Source organism: Leucoraja erinacea, chromosome 25 (genome assembly GCF_028641065.1).
Source record: "Leucoraja erinacea ecotype New England chromosome 25, Leri_hhj_1, whole genome shotgun sequence".
In the NCBI taxonomy this organism is placed as follows: Eukaryota; Metazoa; Chordata; class Chondrichthyes; order Rajiformes; family Rajidae; genus Leucoraja; species Leucoraja erinaceus.
In genome coordinates this window covers 19,398,109-19,419,661 of record NC_073401.1, presented here as the reverse complement: position 1 = coordinate 19,419,661, position 21,553 = coordinate 19,398,109, and the positions used below count along the sequence as shown (strand labels likewise).

Sequence of the window (21,553 nt, the reverse complement as noted above, 5' to 3'; positions counted from 1 at the left end):
GTAATCCAAATATCTAAAGTACACCATGGATATTGGCCTATTGAAGTGATCCATAGGAGGCACCACCTCAAAAAACCCGCCAATATCGTCAAAGATACACACTTATTTCACTCCTACCATCGTGAACCAGGTATAGGTGTTTGAAAACCATGGCCACTAGGCTCACAAATAGTTTCTTTCCAACAATCATTAGGCTGTTGAACACTTCACCATACTAACCACAACCATGAACTTCCATGGACTGTCTTTGGTTGCATGAAAGGCCCATGGGTTGTTTTTTTTTGCACTCGTAACGGGGTTATAAATTCATTGAATTCTTGTTTCTTATATAATATCAATGTGAATTCTGTTTAGAGGCCTATTATGCGGCTGATGGTAAGAATTGTCGTTACATATGACACTTAAAGGATCTTGATTTAACTCTTGACTGTCTGCCTGTATTACCACTTTCGGGAACTACATACATGTACACCTAGATCTCTCTTCTATGTCAGGATGTGTATGACTTGAGAGGAAACCTGCAAATTGTGGTGCTGCCCTCTTCCGGTTGATATTTGGAGCAATCTAAGCAAATAACTGAACTACAATTGTGGATGGCTCAGTGCAAAGGGAATTAATGTGTAGGTTTATTATTTGATTTGCAACTAAGCTCGTTAATCTAGGTGTTAATAGTCACAGGATACTTCTATACATTCAAATACTTGGGGCAGGTTTGAGAAAAATGGAATCTGTAGTCAGCTGCGGCCCCTGGCTCCATTAGTTCGAAAGGAGCACAGAGCCATGTATTTGATTCTGTTGTTGGAATGAGAGAGACAGATTGAGCAGCCAATGTGCGTGCCAAATTCCAGGAAATACATATTATTCACAAGCTCCAGAAGTAAAATTCCAGATGTCTACCGTACTTAATATATGAAAGAATTGTACGAGTTTGGTCTTAGTATTTGTTCCATTGAAAATCAATTGCCACTTATTTAAGTAGGAACAAAGATCACCGTGCAATATTCATCAATTTTGTAAATACAAATTTGTAATTATAAAGTATGAATCACCCGAGAGAGTGAAAAGGGTAAATATAGAGTGGATATTATGACCAGGTAGAGACTAGTGTTGGGAAGTATAAATGTAATACTTGCCATCACATGCTGCAAATGAAGCTAGCACCATCAACCCAATTAGGATGTCGGAAAAGCATGATTTACAAACTTATTTTAACAGGTTTTAGTAATGAGAGTGAAGACTGGTGGAACATTATTGTGGAACTGATGAGAGAAAATTGTTGGGAGAAAATATGTCATTCAAAAGCAGACATTGTACCACAAACAGAATACTTGCTGCTTACCTTCTTTATTGATTGTTAATGGAATGTTATGGACAGTTTGCAGCTTTACACATGAATTTGTGAGCATTTGTAGCTCAACAGTAGTCAGAGAAAAGCTCTTAAAGCCTGAAATAAAGGAAATACATATTATTCACTAGATTCAACATATTATTAGTGGCAAGATTTGGAAAAATAGCAAAAATATCTTTCTTGTGGGTGCATTATGAATAAAATAAATGTTGTTGAAATAGTCAAGCAACATATACATCTCTCAGGTAGTAGATGTCAGAGAAAAAGGATAAAATAACAAGTTTCAAAGAGCAAATTATTTCTGAATAGAGAAGGAACTGAGAAGCCAAATAAGGAGCACTGATTTTCCACCTGGTTGAGCATCACATCACTTTCTGTTTCTCAGAACTCTTGGAACATCTGTTTTTAATCTGCAAACCATGTCCCGAGCTGTTGATAGCAGATGAAAAATGGCTATATTAGTGTGGTTGCTCAATCTCAGTCTCCATTTGTGAGCAATGACAGTGACCACAACCTGTGGTCCAATCTCTGTGGGACCTTCAGCTGCGCCTGATCCACGCAACCCTCCAGCTGCCATAGAGGTTTTAGCAGCTTCCTGTACTGACATTTTGTCCCGAGAACTCGCCGTCCTCTCGACTCCCGCAGCCGCTGCTCCGTACTGTGCACCGCCGGGTTACATGTAGCTGACACTGGAACCATGACAGTTCATCCAAGGGCGCAGGCGGCAAACTTGCAGCCCCCTCACTGCCTCTGATATTCTCCTCTCTTCGTCGCCACCATCTGTAAGGATGATTCCTGGAAAAACATTTGGCTGTCTACCCTGTCTATGCCTCTCACAGGTTTATATACTTTTATCAGGTTTCTCCGAAGCCTCTGGCAAGCCTCTTCTGTACCCTTTCCTGAGCCTCAACACCCTTCCTGTAATGGGGCAAACAGAACTGCACAGGATACTCCAAATGCAGCCGTCAAAGTTTAAGTGGTGTGACTTCCTGACTCGTACTCAATACCCCAACTGATGAAGGCAAGCAACCACTTGCCTTCCTTATCACTTTTTCTACTTGTATTGCCACATTCAGGGAACTATGGACTTGGTCCATCCCCCAATCCCCCTGTACATCAATGTTCTTCAGGGTCATGTCATTAATTGCACTCTTTTCTCATATATTTGCCCTCCCAAAGTGCAACATCTTACACTTGCTCAGGTTTTTACCTTAATACTCTTCAAGTGCCCAAACAGCACCTCCTTCATGATCTCAAACTACTCTGGCACATTAGGATTCCCCCCCCACACTGATCTAATTGTCCTCCATGTCCTTCTCCTCACTGAATGCAAATGCTGTACTTGTTTTGTACCTTGCCTACATCCTCTGAATCCAAGCATAAATTCCCTCCTTTATCTTTGAGTGGACCTAACTTCTCCCTGGTTAACATCTTGTTTTTAATGTATATAAAAAGCCTTGCGATTTTCTTTAATCCGACATAAATGCCATTTCATTACCTCCTTTGGCCCTTCAAAATGCCCACTTGTGTTCTTTCTTGTTTGTTTTATATTCCTCAACGGCTCTGTCTGTGGTAATTTCTCAATCTTACATATGCCTCCTTTTTCTTTCTGACTAAATTTGCAACTTCCTTGGTCATCCATGGTTCCCTTACATTGCCATCCTATCCTTCCTCCTCACTCGGACATTGTGGACCTGAACTCTGGTCAGCTGGCATTTAAACAATTCCCACATATCAGATATCGATTAACAAAATAACAAGTGCTCCCAATTTACTCTCACTCTACTCAACCAGTCACCTGACCAGGCTTGCTTCTAAGTACAAGGTCCAATATGGCTCCTCTTGGATTTAGTTCTATCCACATACTGAAACCCTCTTGAATATTCCTAACAATTTCTGTCCTGTCTAAGCCTTTTGTACTAAATCCCCATTAACTATTGTGGAAGTGAAAGTCATGCACTATTCTCTTTAGTCTTTAATCTCTATTCTTTAAACGTAATCAATTAAGGTGACAACTTGGGTTGACTTTAGTGCCAAACACCCCGCCCAGACTGTTATCAGATCACACTTCCAACAATTTACGGGACAATATATTTTGAGCAGAGAGATATTGATATATATCTTCTGCTCTACTGCAGCATATTCTAGCTGTAAATATTCATGCCAAAATTATTTTCATTCATCTTGCACAGTCCCAAGAGTGGTCATTGGAAACAAGTAATGGGTGAAGAGGTGGGCGAAGAGGGCAAGGATGGGGGGGGAAAGGGCGAGGATGAGGGCAAGGGTGAGGATGAGAGAGTGGGGTGCAGTGTCGAGAGCGAGGTGGACCGTCAAAAACAATGGAGTATACCCAGTGGGGGGCTGCTGAGATCAAAAGGGGACCAGTGTAAATTTGTAAAAAATGGACATGGTGTGAACGTCCTCTCCTCACCATATCCCGAGAGCATAGAAGATTTAGAGGGGACTTGAGGAAGTTTATTTTTTACCAAGAAGGTGTTTGAAGTCTGAAATGCTTGGGACAGCAAGACATAGAAGGCTAGGGATCAAGCACTGGTAAACATAGAAACGATGATCAAGGTGGACAAAAAGGCCTGTTTCTGTACTGCATAAGATCAAGACGTTGACTTGATCTTAGATCAATAAAATAAAATCACTTACATTTTTTTTGTTGTTCTCGGATGATTTCTCTCCATTCAGCTCTTTCATAATCTGATGATATCAGGAATGTATAACTCTAGAGATAAGAGAACAGTTTTACCACATTCAAATTTTGAGAGAGTATTTCCACATATGAAAGAGGCAAAACTGCAGAGTTGTTTACTCAGACACACAAAAGTCATTATTCAGGAAAGAGAATGCCCAGCATGTGGGAGACAAATGTGAAATGGTGAAATAGAATGAGGAAATGAATATGCTATTTGCTGAATTTTTCTCACGTGTTTCCTTATCCATTTCAATTGATCTCAATTTTGTTCTGCTGTGGGGTCATATTTAGAAAACTCCAGGCTCAGCCAATTAATTATATGCAAATTTGACTTTTAGACTGTGATGGGTTATGGATTATGCCAATAATGTGCTGAGTTTCTCATCTAATTGGCAGTGTAGAAAATAATATAGTACCCCTGCTTTCAGTCAAAGAAAATATACCTACATTCCAAGACTAATTGAGTACATTCCAGTGAGTGGTTTAATAGCAATAGAGAGAGAAGGTTGACTTCTTGATATTAGCGTTGTGTTGGAAGGACAGCCTTTTTGTTGTTCAAAATCATTTTATATTACTGGGATGCTTCAACTTGTGTGCAAATAAAGTCTGTATGAAATAGTCGCAGTGACTGGACACTCACTTTGCCATGCCTGTTATGAACTCTGAAGGCCATGCTCGGAGACATTAGCAACAACAATGATTCTTGTTCTGATAATTTCTTTTTCAGTCGTTCAATGACTTTGCTGCCCTTGTTTGCTCTCTATGAACAAAAACAAAGAATAAAAATAAGATCAGTACCTTCAGAACTGCAGCTCATTGATAGGAAGAAAGTAATATTCACAAATCAGTTTATAATAATACGAAAATCCCTGGTGACTCACCTCTACCTTACCTCAATTGCTTGTGCTGGCCCGTCTGTCAATCTTATTCAAACAACATGTGCAGACAGAATAAGAGTTTTGTAGCATAGGGTCACAGAGCACAGTAACAAACCCTTCGACCCAACTAGTCCATGTTGACTAAGTTGCCGACCTAGAGCTTGTCCCGTTTGCCTGCATCTGGTCCATTTCCTTCAAAACCATGGCGGCACAACAGATTGGAAATGCTGGAACTGTCGATAATTTCTTCCCACATTGATGCTACCACATTCCCTTAGCGGATTGTTTGTCACTCCTTCTAAACCTTTTCTATCCATGTGTCTTTTAAATCTTGTAACTGTGCTTGCCACTACCACTATCTCCTGCAGCTCATTCCACATATCCACCACCATCTGTGTGGAAATAATCTGCCTCTCAGGTTACCTTTAAATCTTTCTTCTCAAATCTATGCCCTCTAGTTTTCCCATGCTCAGGGAAAAAAGCTTAGAGTTTAGAGATACAGTGTGGAAACAGGCCCTTTGGCCCACCGAGTCCACATCAATCAAATACCTGTACACTAGTTTTATGTTATGCCAGTTTCACATCCTACACACTAGGGAGAATTTTACAGAAGCCAATTAATATACAAACCTGCACATCTTTGGGATGTGTGAGGAAACCGGAGCACCAGCAAAAAACTTATGCAGTAGTGGGGTGAACGTACAAAGACCGTACAGGAAGCACCCGCAGTTCTGATCAAATCCGTGTCTTTAGTGCTGTTAGGAAGCAACTCTTACAGTGTTACCTGCACCACTGTGCCGCCCTCATCGATCGAGTCACTCCTTATACCTTAACCCCTCCAGTGCCAGTAACATCCTTGTGAATTTTTGATGCACCTTTTCCAGCTTAATGGCATCCTCCCAATAGCCACGTCACCAGCGATGTCCCATTAAGTTCAATGCCCTGACTGATGAAGGCAAATGTTCTAAATGCCTTCTTCATCACACACTATTACTTGTGTTGCCAGTTTCACATAACGGTGCAATTTTACCCCTGGTGGTTCTGATCTACAACACTCTCCAGGGCACTGCCATTTACTGTGCAAGTCCTGCTGTTTAACTTCCCAAAATGTAACACTTCCTACTGGGCTACATTCCATCTCCCAGTCCTCAGCTCACTTCCCCAGTTGATCTAGCTGCTTTTATTGTAATCTTAACTTCACTGTCTATTATTTCACAAATGTTGGTGTCATCTGCAAACATGCTAACCACGTCAATACATTCTCATCCAAATCATTAATCTAAATGACAAACAACAGTGAGCCAGCATTGATTCCTGTAGTACACAATCAGAAAATAAACCATCCACTACCACCCTCTGAGTCCTGCCACCAAGGTAATCATAAAATTCAAAACATAATCGTGCACGAAACAGGCTAAGAGTGGAATCAGAAATTGACAGAATTAATGCCAGAGATGGGGAGATGGAGGGCTGATGGGAGTGCAAAGGACAAATATGTGTATTTTTTTTAATTACTAGTAATAAAACCCGGCTCTTCCAGAGTGTCCATCAAAGGGCACTCTGAGAACAACATGCTCCAAGATTCTAAGCATTGTCATTTTTTGCTGTGTCACTAGGCCAATCACTGTGTTATATCAAAGGTTTCATGGCGGGATTGTGTAGCACCAGGAACACATCATTTTCATTCTGGAAGACCATAGCGATGAACTGGATGACAGAACAATGCCTATACTGACAGAACAGCTTTATGCTTCCATGAAGTGCTGGGAAAGTACTTCAGAGATTTGCTATGAGTGGGCAACATTAATTTAGTCTCCAGTTTAAGCAAGGGAGGAACAGAGAAGTTGCTCACTGTTGCTCACTGCAGCTTTCAAGCTGCAAACATCAATTTTCCAAGAGGTTTTGCTTGTGTTGGCAAGGAGCTACGTGAGTCATGCGATTCAGCTGCAGCATATCTGCACAATATTTATTTTGTCGGGTTCTGGCACAGAAGCATTTAAAAGTCCTGACTTCATTCTGCACATACAATACACCTCACTTGTGCCTCACACCCATTTCATCGCGAATGCCATCTTCCCTGCGGTGGGAACACATCTACCACAATCACTCCTTTACTCCTCCAGGAGAGCTGCCACAATGAAGCAGCAATAGGATTTGTCAAATTATAATTTGTACAGTGAGTTTCATTTAAATTTATATTTTATTTTCTCTTTAGAACAGTATAGCCCTTCGGCTGACAAAGTCCATGCTCAACCTGATGCCAGGTCTTTAACCAAAATGAAAAGCTAATGTTCAATGTTTAATATATTTTACTAAAAATATTATACCAAATAAAGCGTTTTTGTGTAACCTTCACTTTAATGCAAAAGGCAAATATTTTGCAAACTATTCAGTGCAAGAAAGGGAACTAATGAATTGTGTAATTTGGGAAGGGTAATCTAAAATACTAGATTAATCATCACAACTTGAAGATGATACCCAGAAATACTAGAAACAGAGGTGAAAAATAAATGTGTATATTTCTGGGTGTTACTGCCAAATGTTCACATCATACGGTCATCTTGGGGCAAGATTTGCTAGTTCCCTTAATCTGCTCATCTCAAACATCGTCAAAATGACATTAACAGTAGTACAACGCATAAAATCAGACTCCAGTGAGATCCCTCTCCCCCCCCCGCTTTGCAATTCACCCCTCCTCTTCCTTCCTTACCTTTGCCTCCATTTCACCTTTGTTGCTATCTCCATCCACCTGCAATCACCCTCTTCAGCTGTATCCCCCTATCACCTGCTAGTCCCACTCCTCCCCTCACCTCTCTTTAGTGGTTATCTTTCCTCTACCCCATCAGTCTGAAGGGTCCTGACCCAAAATTTGGCCTATCCATTTCCCCCCATGGATGCTGCCTAACACACTGAGTATCACCAGCACTTTTTGCCTTAGTGACATTTGATCTTAGCTGTATGGATGGGCCTGCAGCTGAGGGTGCATATGTTACAGATCCCAGTTACAACAGTCTAATTAAAGCTCAGATGTCATAGACACTACTCTCCATTGGTTAGATTGGATTGTGGGTACCTGTCTAATTAGAGAATAGGTCTTCTTCAGTGCTGATTAGTTCTATCATTTCCTAACGAGGTCCCTACGTAGTCCAGTTCCAAAACTTCTCACCCTCACAGCCATTTTACAATGGTGATATGACAGTGGAGGCCAGTAGAAGCCTTGGTGGTACGTTGTAGTTAGCCCCAGTGTGCTGTAGAACGGACAGCTGAGGATGGAAGAGTCTTTTTAAATTATGAAGCTGCACAACAAACAATACCATGAAAGACGTAAAATGCTGGAGTAATTCAGCGGGTCAGGCAGCTCTGGAGAAGATGAATACATTACGAATCTAAAGCTTATCTAATACTCCTGAAACAGATCCAGCAAAATCTCACCAGGCCAAAAACATAGCAATCGAGAAAGCATTCCTAATTCATCCCCTTCTTAACATTAACCCAAACCGACACAACAAGGTTGCATTTCAGATTTTGATAATCATTTGAATTTAATAGGTTTCTAAGGACTACAGAATGCAGGACCTGAAGAACCTGCTCCATCACAAGTATTTTTCCAGCTCTACCGTAGACAAGAACAATAATCCGGACCCTGCATTCCTGTGTACCTTGGACCAGAGAATACGAGAAAGAGAGAGAGAAAGACCGAGGTAGGGAAGGGGAGAGAGAGAGAGAGAGAGATAGAAAGAGAGCAGGCATTATCTCAAAAAAGTTTATGTTTCAACTTACCTTTTCTCTTTGAATCTCGTTCTTGATATGGGAGATCTTTATTTTCATAGTGTCCAATTCTTCATCTGGTACCAATGGAATGTATGAAGAGTCTGTTTCATCTAGATTTTGAAAACTCAGATCGGCGAGAGGAATGTACCATTTACAATCATATTGCTGGCTCTTCCTAAGATATAAAGAAAAAATATTCCTATAAGAGGGGCTGAGAATGACAACATGAAGGCACCTATGTTCTTAATATTTATCCTGTTTGGAATTGTTAAGTGCTTTGCTCCAGTGACATTGTCATCAGCCAACATACTAACATGCTGACCTGAGTTGACTTGCTGCACACACTGACATGCCTCCCTGGTGCCAGCATGTCCCAGAGCTGCTGCAGACCATTCTCAAGGGGGATGGAGAGCACCCCAGAAGTCGTTGTGAATGTTATTACAAATAAAATACATAGGACAATAAATGAGGTCCTATGGGATGAATATAGGATGTTAGGCATATGGTTAAAATACAGGACCTGAAGAGTGGTAATGTCTGGATTACTACCGCTGCCATGTGCTAGTGAGATAGCAACAAGATGAGAGGACAGATGAACGTGTGATTAAGGATATGGTGCAGGGGACAGGGATTCAGATTTTTGGACCATTGAGATCTCTTCTGGGGCAGAGGTGGCCTGTACAAGAGGGTCAGGTTGCATCTGTACTGGAGGGTCAGCAATATTCTTGCAGGGAGTTTTGCTTGTGCTACCCAGGGGGGTTTAAACTAGAATGAACCGGAGCAGGAGGTCAGTAAATGGAAAGACTGATGAGAAAGTGCAGGTCATGACAAATAAGTCTCAAAAGCAGGATAGGCATGGAGAGGTTCATGAATACGGGGATAGTGAAGTGTGTGGGTAAAGCTGAAGAACTTAGAATCCGGATCAGTGCTTAGAATTGTGGTGTTGTGGCCATTACGGAAACCTAGTTACGAGAGGGACACGATTGACCACTCAACGTGCCCGGGTTTTAATGTTTCAGAGACGATAGAGATGGGGGTGAAGGGGGATACGAGGTGGATGAGTTGCTTCAGGCAGAATGTCACAGCGGTACTCTGAGAAGACAAGCTAGAGGGTAGGTCTACTGAGGCATATCTGAAATAAAAAAGGAGAAATACTCTATTGGCATTATATCATTTTCTTCTTTGAAGAATAATGTATTAATTTAGAAGTAAACATTTCTTCTACCACTACACTTAGTCAGTGATTTAGGACCCTTTGTGGACCCACTTTTTCCCGATGGATTTATCTAACAACTTGGATCTTCTTCAGTTATACCAGCCAATATTTTATTGTACATCTTCCCTGCCTTCATTTTTTTTACCTGCAGAATAAGCTGTGCATATTTGTCTTATGCGTACCTTTATCATATCCTACAGTATATTTTCATCAACATCCAAGATGCAAGTATCTGGGAGCTCTTCCTGAAGAAATATTTGTTCTGGACCCTCCTCCTACAATGCCTCCTGCTACCTTGATTTACTTGGTATTAAACCAAACAGACCAAGTAAAATTGGGCACAATGCCGTGTATGAATTAATTAATCACAGACAGACCATTACTTAAGATGTTACAACTAATCGAGGAAGGGGAAATGAGCACATGATCTATGCATGAAAGCTGTGATAGCTTCACAGTAGTATTCTGTGTTTGATGAGATCCCGTCAGCTACCATCACCACCAGGTATGGTTATTTTGTAATTAAGTTACTCGGCTATGATCTAATGGCCTGAAGTTTTGATCTGGAGACATGTAGACATCTGGAATCTTGGGTCTAGGGATTTTAAATTTGAGTCACTAAAGAATTATGATTAGGGTTAGGGTGAAAGGAGAAAAAGTCATAAAGCAAGACCATCTATTTTGCACCTTCATATTGTATCGTGTCTATTCAATGTCAAATTATTCATGCAAAATAAAACTATTTTCAGACTTTCTTTGTTTTTAACACAAAAGTAGAGAAAATATGAACTGGCACACGCTAATTTATTGACTTCTTACCCTGCGATTTGTTTCTTCATTTTTGCACAAAGGAAGAGATCGCTGAAGAGAAAAACATGTCGAATTTTCCTTGCACCCTCCACAAGTTCAACCAGGAAGCCGTCCTTTATGAGTTGTCGGTGCTGCAAAATAGAAAGATTTTGAGAAATAGGATTCTTGGCTTTATTTCTACTTTGTGAACATTTCAGCTGTTTAAATACATAAGCATGTAATTTTAACTATTTACCTCCTTGGAAGGGTTTTACGAATGTGTTATTTGTTGGTTTAAGGTTTAGGCTCAATGCATCCCCAGTTAAATGCAAAAGACATTCAACATTCAAACGATCATTCCAAAAGATTTCTATCTGATCCCATGATCTTCCCATGGGTTTAACAGACATTCAGCAAACCTCAAAAGAAAAAACTGTGGATATCACAGACAAGAGCGAAACTAAACGACAAATCCTCCAAACAAAGAATGCTACCCAGACTCAAACCACCCTTGCTGGTGCAAAACTATAATCTTCACATGCATTTTCTTTTCAATTTCAAATCAATGCCGATACTAATAATTCAGAATATATGACTGTAACAAGCATGAGATTACAGTAAAATAAGAGCCACTTCTTACTATCAAATTAAATACATTGAACCAGCTGAAGTTGTATGAGTAGGAACTCAAGGACAAAGATGAGAAAATCAAACAGTCAGCATATCTGGCAGAAGGTTGTTTTAAGAGTTTCAGCCTTGCCTTTTGCAGTCATGTGTTATGCTCCAAAATAGTTCATTAGTTAAACAATGTAGTTTGACGAAATCTGTTGTTATGAATGGAAGTGGATTGATGTTACTTGTTTACAGAATCACTGGACGCTACAGAGATAGCATGTAGTTCTATGTATAGCATGATGCTTTTGCTACAATGAGTGCATTTGAATGCAGGCTGAAACGGTTTTAGATTTGCTGAATGATTGTCTGGCATGATCTTCTACATTCCTCACTAAGTGAAGTGGTTCCCCTGACATAATGGTATTGTCAAGAGTGGAGAATATGCTAGGTTAGGAGGCCTGTTTGTTGTGGAATACTGCTGCTGATAGTACAAAGCATCTCATGCGTGCTCATTTTAGTTAATTAGATGCTTCCTGAATCAATAACAATTAGAAACTAAATGATTATTCACTGTTAAATAAAGGCTTTATCTCAACTAGGGATTGTGGTTTGATGTGGATGGATGCAACTGTGGGAGTTGAACCGATGAGGTTTGAGGTCAAGCAGATTTTTCCTTCCTCTTAGTATCTCTCAACCCCAGTCTTCCATGTCTCCACTAACTTTTTCATAGATGGAGCTGCAGTCACATATGGCATTAATAATTAATTGCATCTTCACAGAGAATTATGCACCCTGCTACTCAGTGCTTCTTTGAAGTGGCATTCAACATAGAAAAGTAGTGATACCGAGGGAGGGCGCCCAGTGTTAATCAGTGGGATAATTTCTTGTCCATTTCTGAAACGACGTTTTGAAAAGCTATGATCCAGAATCAATGTTGAGATTACCCTGAGATCTTCTGACTGAATGTATAACATTGTTCCTTATCATATCAATACCTGGGTTACTTCCACATGTACAAACAAAGAACTGCAGATGCTGGTTAATACACAAAAGGACACAGTGCTGGAGTAACTCAGCAAGTCAGGCAGCATCTCTCGAGAACAAGGATAGGTGAAGTTTCGGGCTGAGACCATTCTTCAGACTTCCACATGTGCAATTATATTTTATCATTGTTATTTGTTTTTGTCTGTGCTCGGGCAACAATCAACCTCATCTGGTCAGAGTTACATATAATCCAAGCAAGATAAAAATGGCATGTTTCCTTTCCATGATGATTAGTTTTGCATATAATCTAGTGCTTTTATGATCACTATTTCACTAGCTTTACAATTTATGTAATTAACTGATGGGCAAATTCGTGGGCGGTAATGGGTAAATTGCTGGAAAAAAATTCTGAAGGAAGACATGAATTAGCACTTAAAGAGGCATGCAGTGCCCTCCATAATGTTTGGGACATAGACCCATCATTTATTTATTTGCCTCTGTATTCCATAATTTGGCATTTATAATAGACAAAAAGTCATCTGTGATTTGACAGAATTTAATAAAGGCCATTTTTATACATTTTAGTTTCACCATGTAGAAATTGCAGCAGTGTTTATACATGGCCCCCCCATTTCAGGACACCATAATGTTTGGGACACAGCAATGTCATGTAAAAGAAAGTAGTCATATTTAGTACTTTGTTGCATATCCTTTGCATGCTATGACTGCTTGAAGTCTGCGATTCATGGACATCACCAGTTCCTGGGTGTCTTCTCTGGTGATGCTCTGCCAGGCCTGTATTGCAGCCATCTTTAGATTATGCTTGTTTTGGGGGCCAGTCCCCTTCACTTTTCTCTTCAGCATATAAAAAGCATGCTCAATTGAGTTCAGATCGGGTGATTGCTTGGCCACTCAAGAATTGACCTTTTTTAGCTTTGAAAAATTCCTTTGTTGCTTGAACAGTATGTTTGGGATCATTGTCTTGCTGTAGAATGAACCGCCGGCCAATTAGTTTTGAGGCATTTGTTTGAACTTGAGCAGATAGGATGTGTCTATACACTTTAGAATTCATTATGCTACTACCATCAGCAGCTGTATCATCAATGAAGATAAGTGAGCCAGTACCTTCAGTAGCCATACATGCCCAGGCCATAACACCCCCACCACCGTGTTTCACAGATGAGGTGGTATGCTTTGGGTCTTGGGCAGTTCCTTCTCTCCTCCATACTTTGCCCTTGCCATCACTGATTTAAATTAATCTTCATCTCATCTGTTCATAAGGCCTTTTTCCAGATCTGTGGTTGCTCTTTTAAGTATTTCTTGTCAAACTAACCCAGCCATCCTAATTTTGCAGCTAACCAGTGGTTTGCATCTTGCCGTGTAGCCTCTGTATTTCTGTTCATGAAGTCTTCTGCGGACAGTGGCCAATCCACGCCTGAAGAGTGTTTCTGATCTGTCGGACAGATGTTTGGGGATTTTTCTTTATTATAGAGAGAATTCTTCTGTCATCAGCTGTGGAGGTCTTCCTTGGCCTGCCAGTCCCTTTGCGATTAGCAAGCTCACCAGTGCTCTCATTCTTCTTAATGATGTTCCAAACAGTTGACTTTGGTAAGCCTAAGGTTTGGCTGATGTCGCTAACAGTTTTATTCTTGTTTCTCAGTCTCATAATGGCATCTTTGACTTTCATTGGCACATCTTTGGTCTTCATGTTGATAACCAGCAATAAAAGTTTCCAAAGGTGCTGGAAAGACCGGAGGAAAGACTCAGTGCTGAGAGCTCTCTTATTCATTATTAAGGAGGCAATTAAACACACCTGAGCAATTACAAACACCTGTGAAGCCATGTGTCCCAAATAATATGGTGCCCTGGAATGAGGGGACTATGTATAAACACAGCTGTAATTTCTACATGGTGAAACCAAAATGTATAAAAACACCCTTTAATAAAATCTGACCATGTGCACTTTAACCCCATGTGATTTTTTTCTATTACAAATCTCAAATTGTGGACTATAGAGGCAAATAAATAAATGATGGGTCTTTGTCACAAACATTATGGAGGACACCGTAGATGGACAAAAACAGTTATATTGAACATTTAAAGGAAAGGTTGTATCTAACTAAATTGAATTTCTAATGAGGGAATAAAGAGTGTCCAGTAAGCGTAAAGCTTTCAATATGGTACATGTGGATTTTAATAACATGTTTGACAATGTCCTAAATAGCAGACTGACCCAGTACCCAGGAATGTATTAGAACATATAGAACATAGAGCAGTACAGCACAGTAATGGGCCCTTTGGCTCACAATGTTTGTGCCGAACAGGATGCCTACTTTAACTGGACTCATCTGCCTGTACATGATCCATATCCGACTCTTCCCTGCACTTTCATGTGCCTATCTAAAAGCCCCTTAAACACCATTATCGTACCTACATCCACCACCACCATTCCCTTGTTCCAAGCCCCCACCACTCTCTGCGCAAAAAAACTTGCCCTGCATATCTCCATTAAACCTTTCCCCCCCTCTCACCTTATATCTATGCTCTCTAGTGTTGGACATTTCCACCCTGGGGAAAAAAGGTTTTGACTGTCCACCCTATCTAAGTCTTTCATTACTTTATATCAAGTCTCCCCTCAACCTCCAATGTTCCAGACAAAACAATCCCAAGTCTATCCAACCTCTCTCTGTAGTTGAAACCCTCTAATCCAGACAGCAGTCTGGTAAACCTCTTTTCCCCCACTCCAAAGCCTCCACATCTTTCCTGTAATGGCAAAGATAGGGCAGACTTCCTGTTCATACACATCCTATGAGCAGTCATTCGGGGATGCTACCTGCTTTCAGCTGCAAATCTGAATCTGCCAGTGCTGAACTCTGATCAAATAGTCTTTAACATATCAAATGTGGACTTGCCTGATAACGGCTGCTAAATAAATAGTCTGTGAAAATGTTACCTCATCTTCACTAATCCCAAATGTGAACACATTTGCTGTGTACATCCAGCATTTTGCTATTTAAATATTTATAAATAGAAAAATGCACATTTAAAGGTAAGTGCCATCTAGTTTTTCTCTATCGTTATGAATGTGCAGAAAATTAAATACCCTTTCACCTATTTTAGGAAAGCATCCAGTATTCTCATGCTCTTAAATTCTTTGATTCATTTTTAGTCTCTCCTTACGGTATCCTGCTCACTTTTTTCCTGTGTGATCCCAGTGAATTAACTATCAAACTTCCCAATTTTTCATGTATGTTTAAATTGTTTTACTGTTTTATATTAATTAATATAGTTATGATACGTTATGAGCAGGATATGTTCACATTTTCACTGTTTTAATCCTTGTTTTTCCGTGAGTGAGTAATGACAACATTTTCTCTTGGCATAGAAATAAAGCAGAGGTAATAAAATCTTTCAGTTGGATCTGCATCAAGTGATTCCACCCTTCCTGAAATGTTAATCATCCTGGTGATTGAACCACTTTTCCACCACTGAGAATATTTACTGAACCCCACCAGTAACATGTCAAATGCAGAAAATTATAGATACATAAACATACAATATACAACAATAAAATCCATACTGGATGTAGCAACTTGTAAAAGAACAGGAAAGCAAGATTTTTAAAAACTACTTGTACATCCAAGTCTGATGTCAAAGTGAGCCGTGAGTAAGAGAACAGGCATACAGTTACTTGCTTCCAAGTCAACAGTTTAACTAAATGGTTTTCAATTCAGTGACTGGCTGGAACATTACTTCAAACCAAGAACATATGAAATGAGAGCAGAAGCAGTCCACTTAAATCATGTGTGCCAATTCTGCCATTCCCTATGGTCCCGGCTGAGGTTAGCAAAACGGATGCCAGTCAACACTTGGTCTTGCCGATGTAGTGAAACCCACATCGGGAGTACTAAACATAGCAATAAACAAGATTGGAGGTGATACAAGTGAACATCTGTAATCCGGGAGGGATGTTGGGAGTCCCTCGATAGACATGAGAGGAGGAGGAAAGGGACAACCTCCTGTTCTCTTTTTTCCAATACCCCCAACCCAATTTCCCTCCCCACCCGACCTTCCCCCCGTACGCACACTTTTCTCCTGTTCCTTCTTTCCCCTTTTCTCCGAGTCGCCCATTTCCCTATTTCCCCTGTCCCCTTTCACTCATATCCCTCCCTCTGGCTTTACATTTCTCTACTACTCCTCTTTCCTTATCTGACACCTTTTGATATTTACCTCCAGCCTTTGTCACTAACTCTACATATCTGCCCATCACCCACCTGTATTCACCTGTCACTTGCCAAGCTTTGCTCCATACCTTTTCTTTTGTACAGTTTTTTCCCTCTCCAACTCCATCAGTCTGCATAGGGTCCCATCCTAAAACATCATCTGTCCCTTTCCCTCCATAGATGCTGCATGACACTTTGTTTTTTGCTCAATGTTTCAGCATCTGCAGTCTCTTATGTCTCCAAATTCCTACTCGCCTCTGACCAGAATGTCAATCCTGTATATTTAAATTGTAACTCTGGGTTGAGACACCCAGCTAAGGAAACATCATACCTGCATCTACACTATTAAACCCTGTCGAGGTTGTTTATGTTTAGTGAGATCAGCTCCCTTTCTTCCAAACTAGCTCAATCAACTTAATCTAATTTGAAAAAATCCACCATCCAATGAATCCATATAGTATAGTTAAACAGCACAAAAACAGGCTTTCAGACTAACTTGTCCATGTCAAGCAAGGTGTTGACCTGAGCTGATCCCATTTGACTGTGTATGGTCCATTTCCCTCTAAAACTTTCCTATCCATGTACCCATCTAAATGTCTCTTAGGGCAGGACTTACAGAAGTAATAAGAGATCAAAGGACATATAGAACATAGAAAGGTATATCAAAACACAAAATGCTGTAAGGAAACAGACCTTTTGGCTCAACTCGTCCCTGTCGAGCAAGATGTCTCATCTAAGCTAGAACCATTTGCCCAGGTTTGGCCTATATCCCTCTAAACCTTTTCCATCCGTTTACCTTTCCAAGTGTTATTGTACCTGCCTCAACCATCTCTTCTGGCAGCTTGTTCCATATATCCCACCTGCTGAGTGGGAAAACCCCTTTCAGCTTCTGCCCAACTTCTCCCTTTAGCTCAGACTCTCGAGTCCCGCAACATCTGCATAAATCTTTTCTGCACTCTTTCCAGCTTAATTGTATTTTTCCTATAGCAGGGTGACCAAAACTGAACACGATACTCAAATATAGCCTCATCAACATCTTATACAACTGTAATATAACGTCCCAAATTCTATACTAAATATCCTTACTAATAAAGGCCAGCGTACAAAAAGCCTTCTTCACCACTCTATCTAATTACAAATTCCTTTCAAGGAACAATGTACTTGTATTCCTAGATCCTTCTGCACGACAACACTTCCTACGGTCCTGTTCACTGTGAAGGTCATGCTGTGTTTGACTTCCCAAAATGCAATACCACAAATGTATCTGAATGAGACACTACTTGCCATTCCTTGGCCCCCTAGGCTAATCAATATTCTGCTGTAATTCTTGATAACTATCTTCACTGTCTACAGCGGTGGTTCCCAACGTGGGGCGTATGCCCCACAGGGGGGCAATTTGATTTTTAAGGGGGGCAATTGAGCGCGACTGAGGAGGTCTGGGTCCAAATTTTCGATTTTTATTTTTTTGGATTTTCCATCAGGGAAACATATCATTATTATTATTTTAATACCACCTAATGTTTTTTTCTTTTTTTTTTTACAATTTTTTAGTAATTTCTTGCTCAGAACTTTAACTGTCTTTTGTTTATTTCATTTTTCTTTTTCATGGATGCCATGTTCTTTTGAAGCTTGTTTAAACCAAGGTATTGGCGTTTTAAGCTTCTTCAGCTGAAACGGAGTTCACTTTTTAAATGATAAGAATTATATATCACCACATGGGGGGGGGGGGCATCAGGATTTTAGAGGTGATTAGGTGGGGCATGGCCAAAAAAAGGTTGGGAACCACTGGTCTACAGTATGTCAACAAATACTCTCTTGAACGTCTGCAGGTGTACAGGAGAGAGCACATTGACTGGTTAAAACATGGCCTGCTTTGACAATTTGAATGCCCAGGAACAAAGAATATTGCAAAAAATGGTGAACACTGCCCAGTTCATCACGGGTACTATCATGATAGTGCCATCGAAGGATCTACAAAAAGGCAGTGTGCGTCATCAGAGACCTACCCCACACAGACCATGTTCCTATTTCACTCCTGCCATTGGGAAGAAGGTATTGGAATCTGTTATGTCCAGGTTCAGGAGCAGATTCAGGAGCAGCGTCTTCCCAACAACCATCAGGCTATTAAACAATACAACCTCCAAATCAATTCCAAACTACAGCACAATTTCAACATTTGCAGAGTACACAAAACGTGAGGATAATGATTACTATAGCTGGATAAAAAGAGAATGGTAGAAAGGGCAAACACCAGCAGATGAAGTATAATGTGGAGAAATCTTAAAGCATTTTGAAAGGAAAAATATTTAGTGCTGTTGGTTGGAACTCTATTACCATTTTTGAAAAAGTCTTTAATTTCACTTATTTCTTCTTTACACATAATCTTTCTCTATCCATTTGGAAGTGTCCTTGGACCTCCGACCGGAAGGCATTGCAGAGGGTGGTGAAAATTGCCCAACGCATCACCGGTTCCACGCTCCCCTCCATTGAGTCTGTCCAAAGCAAGCGCTGTCTGCGGAGGGCGTTCAGCATCGCCAAGGACTGCTCTCACCCCAACCATGGACTGTTTACCCTCCTACCATCCGGGAGGCGCTACAGGTCTCTCCGTTGCCGAACCAGCAGGTCGAGGAACAGCTTCTTTCCGGCGGCTGTCACTCTACTAAACAACGTACCTCGGTGACTGCCAATCACCCCCCCCCCCCCCCCCCGGACACTTATTATTATTTTTTATTTTTTTATTTATTCAAATCGTTTGCTATGTCGCTCTTCAAGGGAGATGCTAAATGCATTTCGTTGTCTCTGTACTGTACACTGACAATGACAATTAAATTGAATCTGAATCTTTTATTTTTTCCTTTAATCAAGGAAAAAAAAAGCACCAGTCTGTGAGGTGGGTGTGCCAGCCCAACACATTGTTTTACCAAAATGTCCCTATATTCACTAGAATCTCATCCTCCAAGATACATTTACCAAGTTAATTTGTCCCAGTTGTATGACATTGTAATAATTGAAGGTGACAATCTCTTTTAACAAGCCATGCATTTGTTAATTTAGCCATTGTCCTCTGGTTTAGCTACTGTTATGAGGCTTAAAGAATGCTGCAATCGGCCACTTCTTGCCTTTTTGTTTCTTATTTCAAGCCTGTCTGAGTCAAGAACATTTCTCCCAACTGTACTGATCTCATCATTATTAAACAGGCTATTTCTATTTATTTCTGCCTAAGTTATGAAATCATCAAGTAGCCTGGAACTTCTGAATTCCTGGCCTTGGCTATCTTCCAACTATGTCTGCAAGGGTGATCAGATCACACTTGTTTATTTCCACATACGCAATTGACTCATCTTGTTACAAATACTGTTTGCATTCAGGTTAAGAACTTCTAACCATTTTTTCCCTCATTTAAATCTATTTGCAGCTCTGTTCTTCCGTTATGAATTGTTCCCTCCTGTCACATTAAAACACGGTTAACATCTAATAATTTAAGATGAATTTAACACCAAAAAATACATGGTAGCTTTATTTAACCGAACATGTAATATATGTAATTTATGTTTGGAAATGCTAACTCTCCCCCAGGTATATATTTCCTAAAAGTATACGTAGTGTCTTGAGGCAGCCGCTCCAGACTTTCCAAGACGCTGAGGAATGTTTTCACCCGACGCCGGAGTTCCATCTTCACGGCAAGAGGGCCCTGAAAATTATCGGACTGGCTGGAAGGCCACAAATGGGCCCCGACCTCGGGTGTTTCACAGAGGAAGAGGACAACTTTCTGGTGCCTTTCCCCACAGTGGAAATTTTTGATTCTGCTGTGGGGGGGGGGGGGGGGACGTTTGTGTTGAACTCTATAATGTGTTGTGTCCATTTTCTTTATTTTGTTAACCTTTTTCTATGGTTTGTATGGAAATTTATTATCTATTTTATGTAAAGCACTTTGGTGTCAATGCGAGTTGACTTAAAACGTGCTATATAAATAAAACTTACTTACTTACTTAAAATTGACAGAATGGAGATCAGGATAGTTCTTTTACAAAAAAACCCAAAGGAAAACATGCTTCTATTTATGAGCAACTGGAATTTATTCTGAAAATTAAGTTATATATTAACCTTATAAGCAAACAGACAATCTCACCTCTCCTTTCTTTACAGTCATAGATTGTCTCCTGGGAGTGATCTCCTCGTTAATGCTGGACAGGAAGTTTTGTGAAATACGGAGAGCGTCTTGTAGCAAAGGATGATCGAGATGATTGACTGGAGTGTGTTTTAATAGATCCTGCAGAAACATGAGACAATTGTTCAATTTGCACGAACTGAACCAGAAGGTAACACAATTTCAACATGCACATTAGCCTTTTCATTGACATGCAAAGTAGATCCCACTAATAATACTATTTCAGGGAGGGAGTAACATGATATATGTGCATAAAAGGAGCTAGGAGTATAAGGGATAGGTGACAAGAGCACAAGAAGGAACAAATTTCCCTGATGAAATGAGTGGGAATTGGAACAAATAATTCCTTGACGCTCCGCACATAATTCTTGCAGTGAAGGCAGTAAAGCATATTCTGGAAATTATGCAGCTGAGATTGGTCAGTGTGTGTGGAAGTAACCAGGAAACATCCATTATCCATTGAGAGGTAGGGGCAGGTGCATCAAGACAGTTTCTTCCAAAGTTGACTCACACAGAGAGGTGCAGAGTCAGAATGGGGTTGTGGTATTCGTAGTTTAGGCCTGGGTGAGTGCCAGAGATCGGACATGCCTGCGGTGGATGCCGCAGGTCGGTCGAGGATGCACCACCGAGAGAACAAAGAGGGACCCGGTGTGGGTTGCCAAGAACAGAGAGGGACCCAGCATGGTGGGGGGGCTGCTGAGACCAGAAAGGGACCATTGGGACCACTTTTAGGCTGTGGGCCGAGCATCAAAAATGTGTCTAGAAATAGGATTTTGTGACCCAAGTCACCAAACTACATGAAATTTTAATGTCGTTCGGTGACTTGGGTCACTAAACTGCAGAATAAAGCTCCTCGG

General features: G+C 40.6%; 1 protein-coding gene across 1 annotated transcript in view; it reads right to left on the bottom strand.

Moving 5' to 3' along the window:
- Positions 1 to 21,553, bottom strand: part of si:dkey-91m11.5 (PH_BCR_vertebrate and RhoGAP_Bcr domain-containing protein) — an 81,431-nt gene that overhangs the window by 20,314 nt on the left and 39,564 nt on the right. The window contains exons 8-13 of the mRNA XM_055655902.1: positions 20,658 to 20,798; positions 10,737 to 10,858; positions 8,711 to 8,876; positions 4,693 to 4,812; positions 4,007 to 4,082; positions 1,340 to 1,444 (exon numbers count right to left, since the gene is read on the bottom strand). Of these exons, the coding sequence (XP_055511877.1) occupies positions 1,340 to 1,444; positions 4,007 to 4,082; positions 4,693 to 4,812; positions 8,711 to 8,876; positions 10,737 to 10,858; positions 20,658 to 20,798 (730 nt within the window). The remainder of the gene's footprint in view (positions 1 to 1,339; positions 1,445 to 4,006; positions 4,083 to 4,692; positions 4,813 to 8,710; positions 8,877 to 10,736; positions 10,859 to 20,657; positions 20,799 to 21,553) is intronic.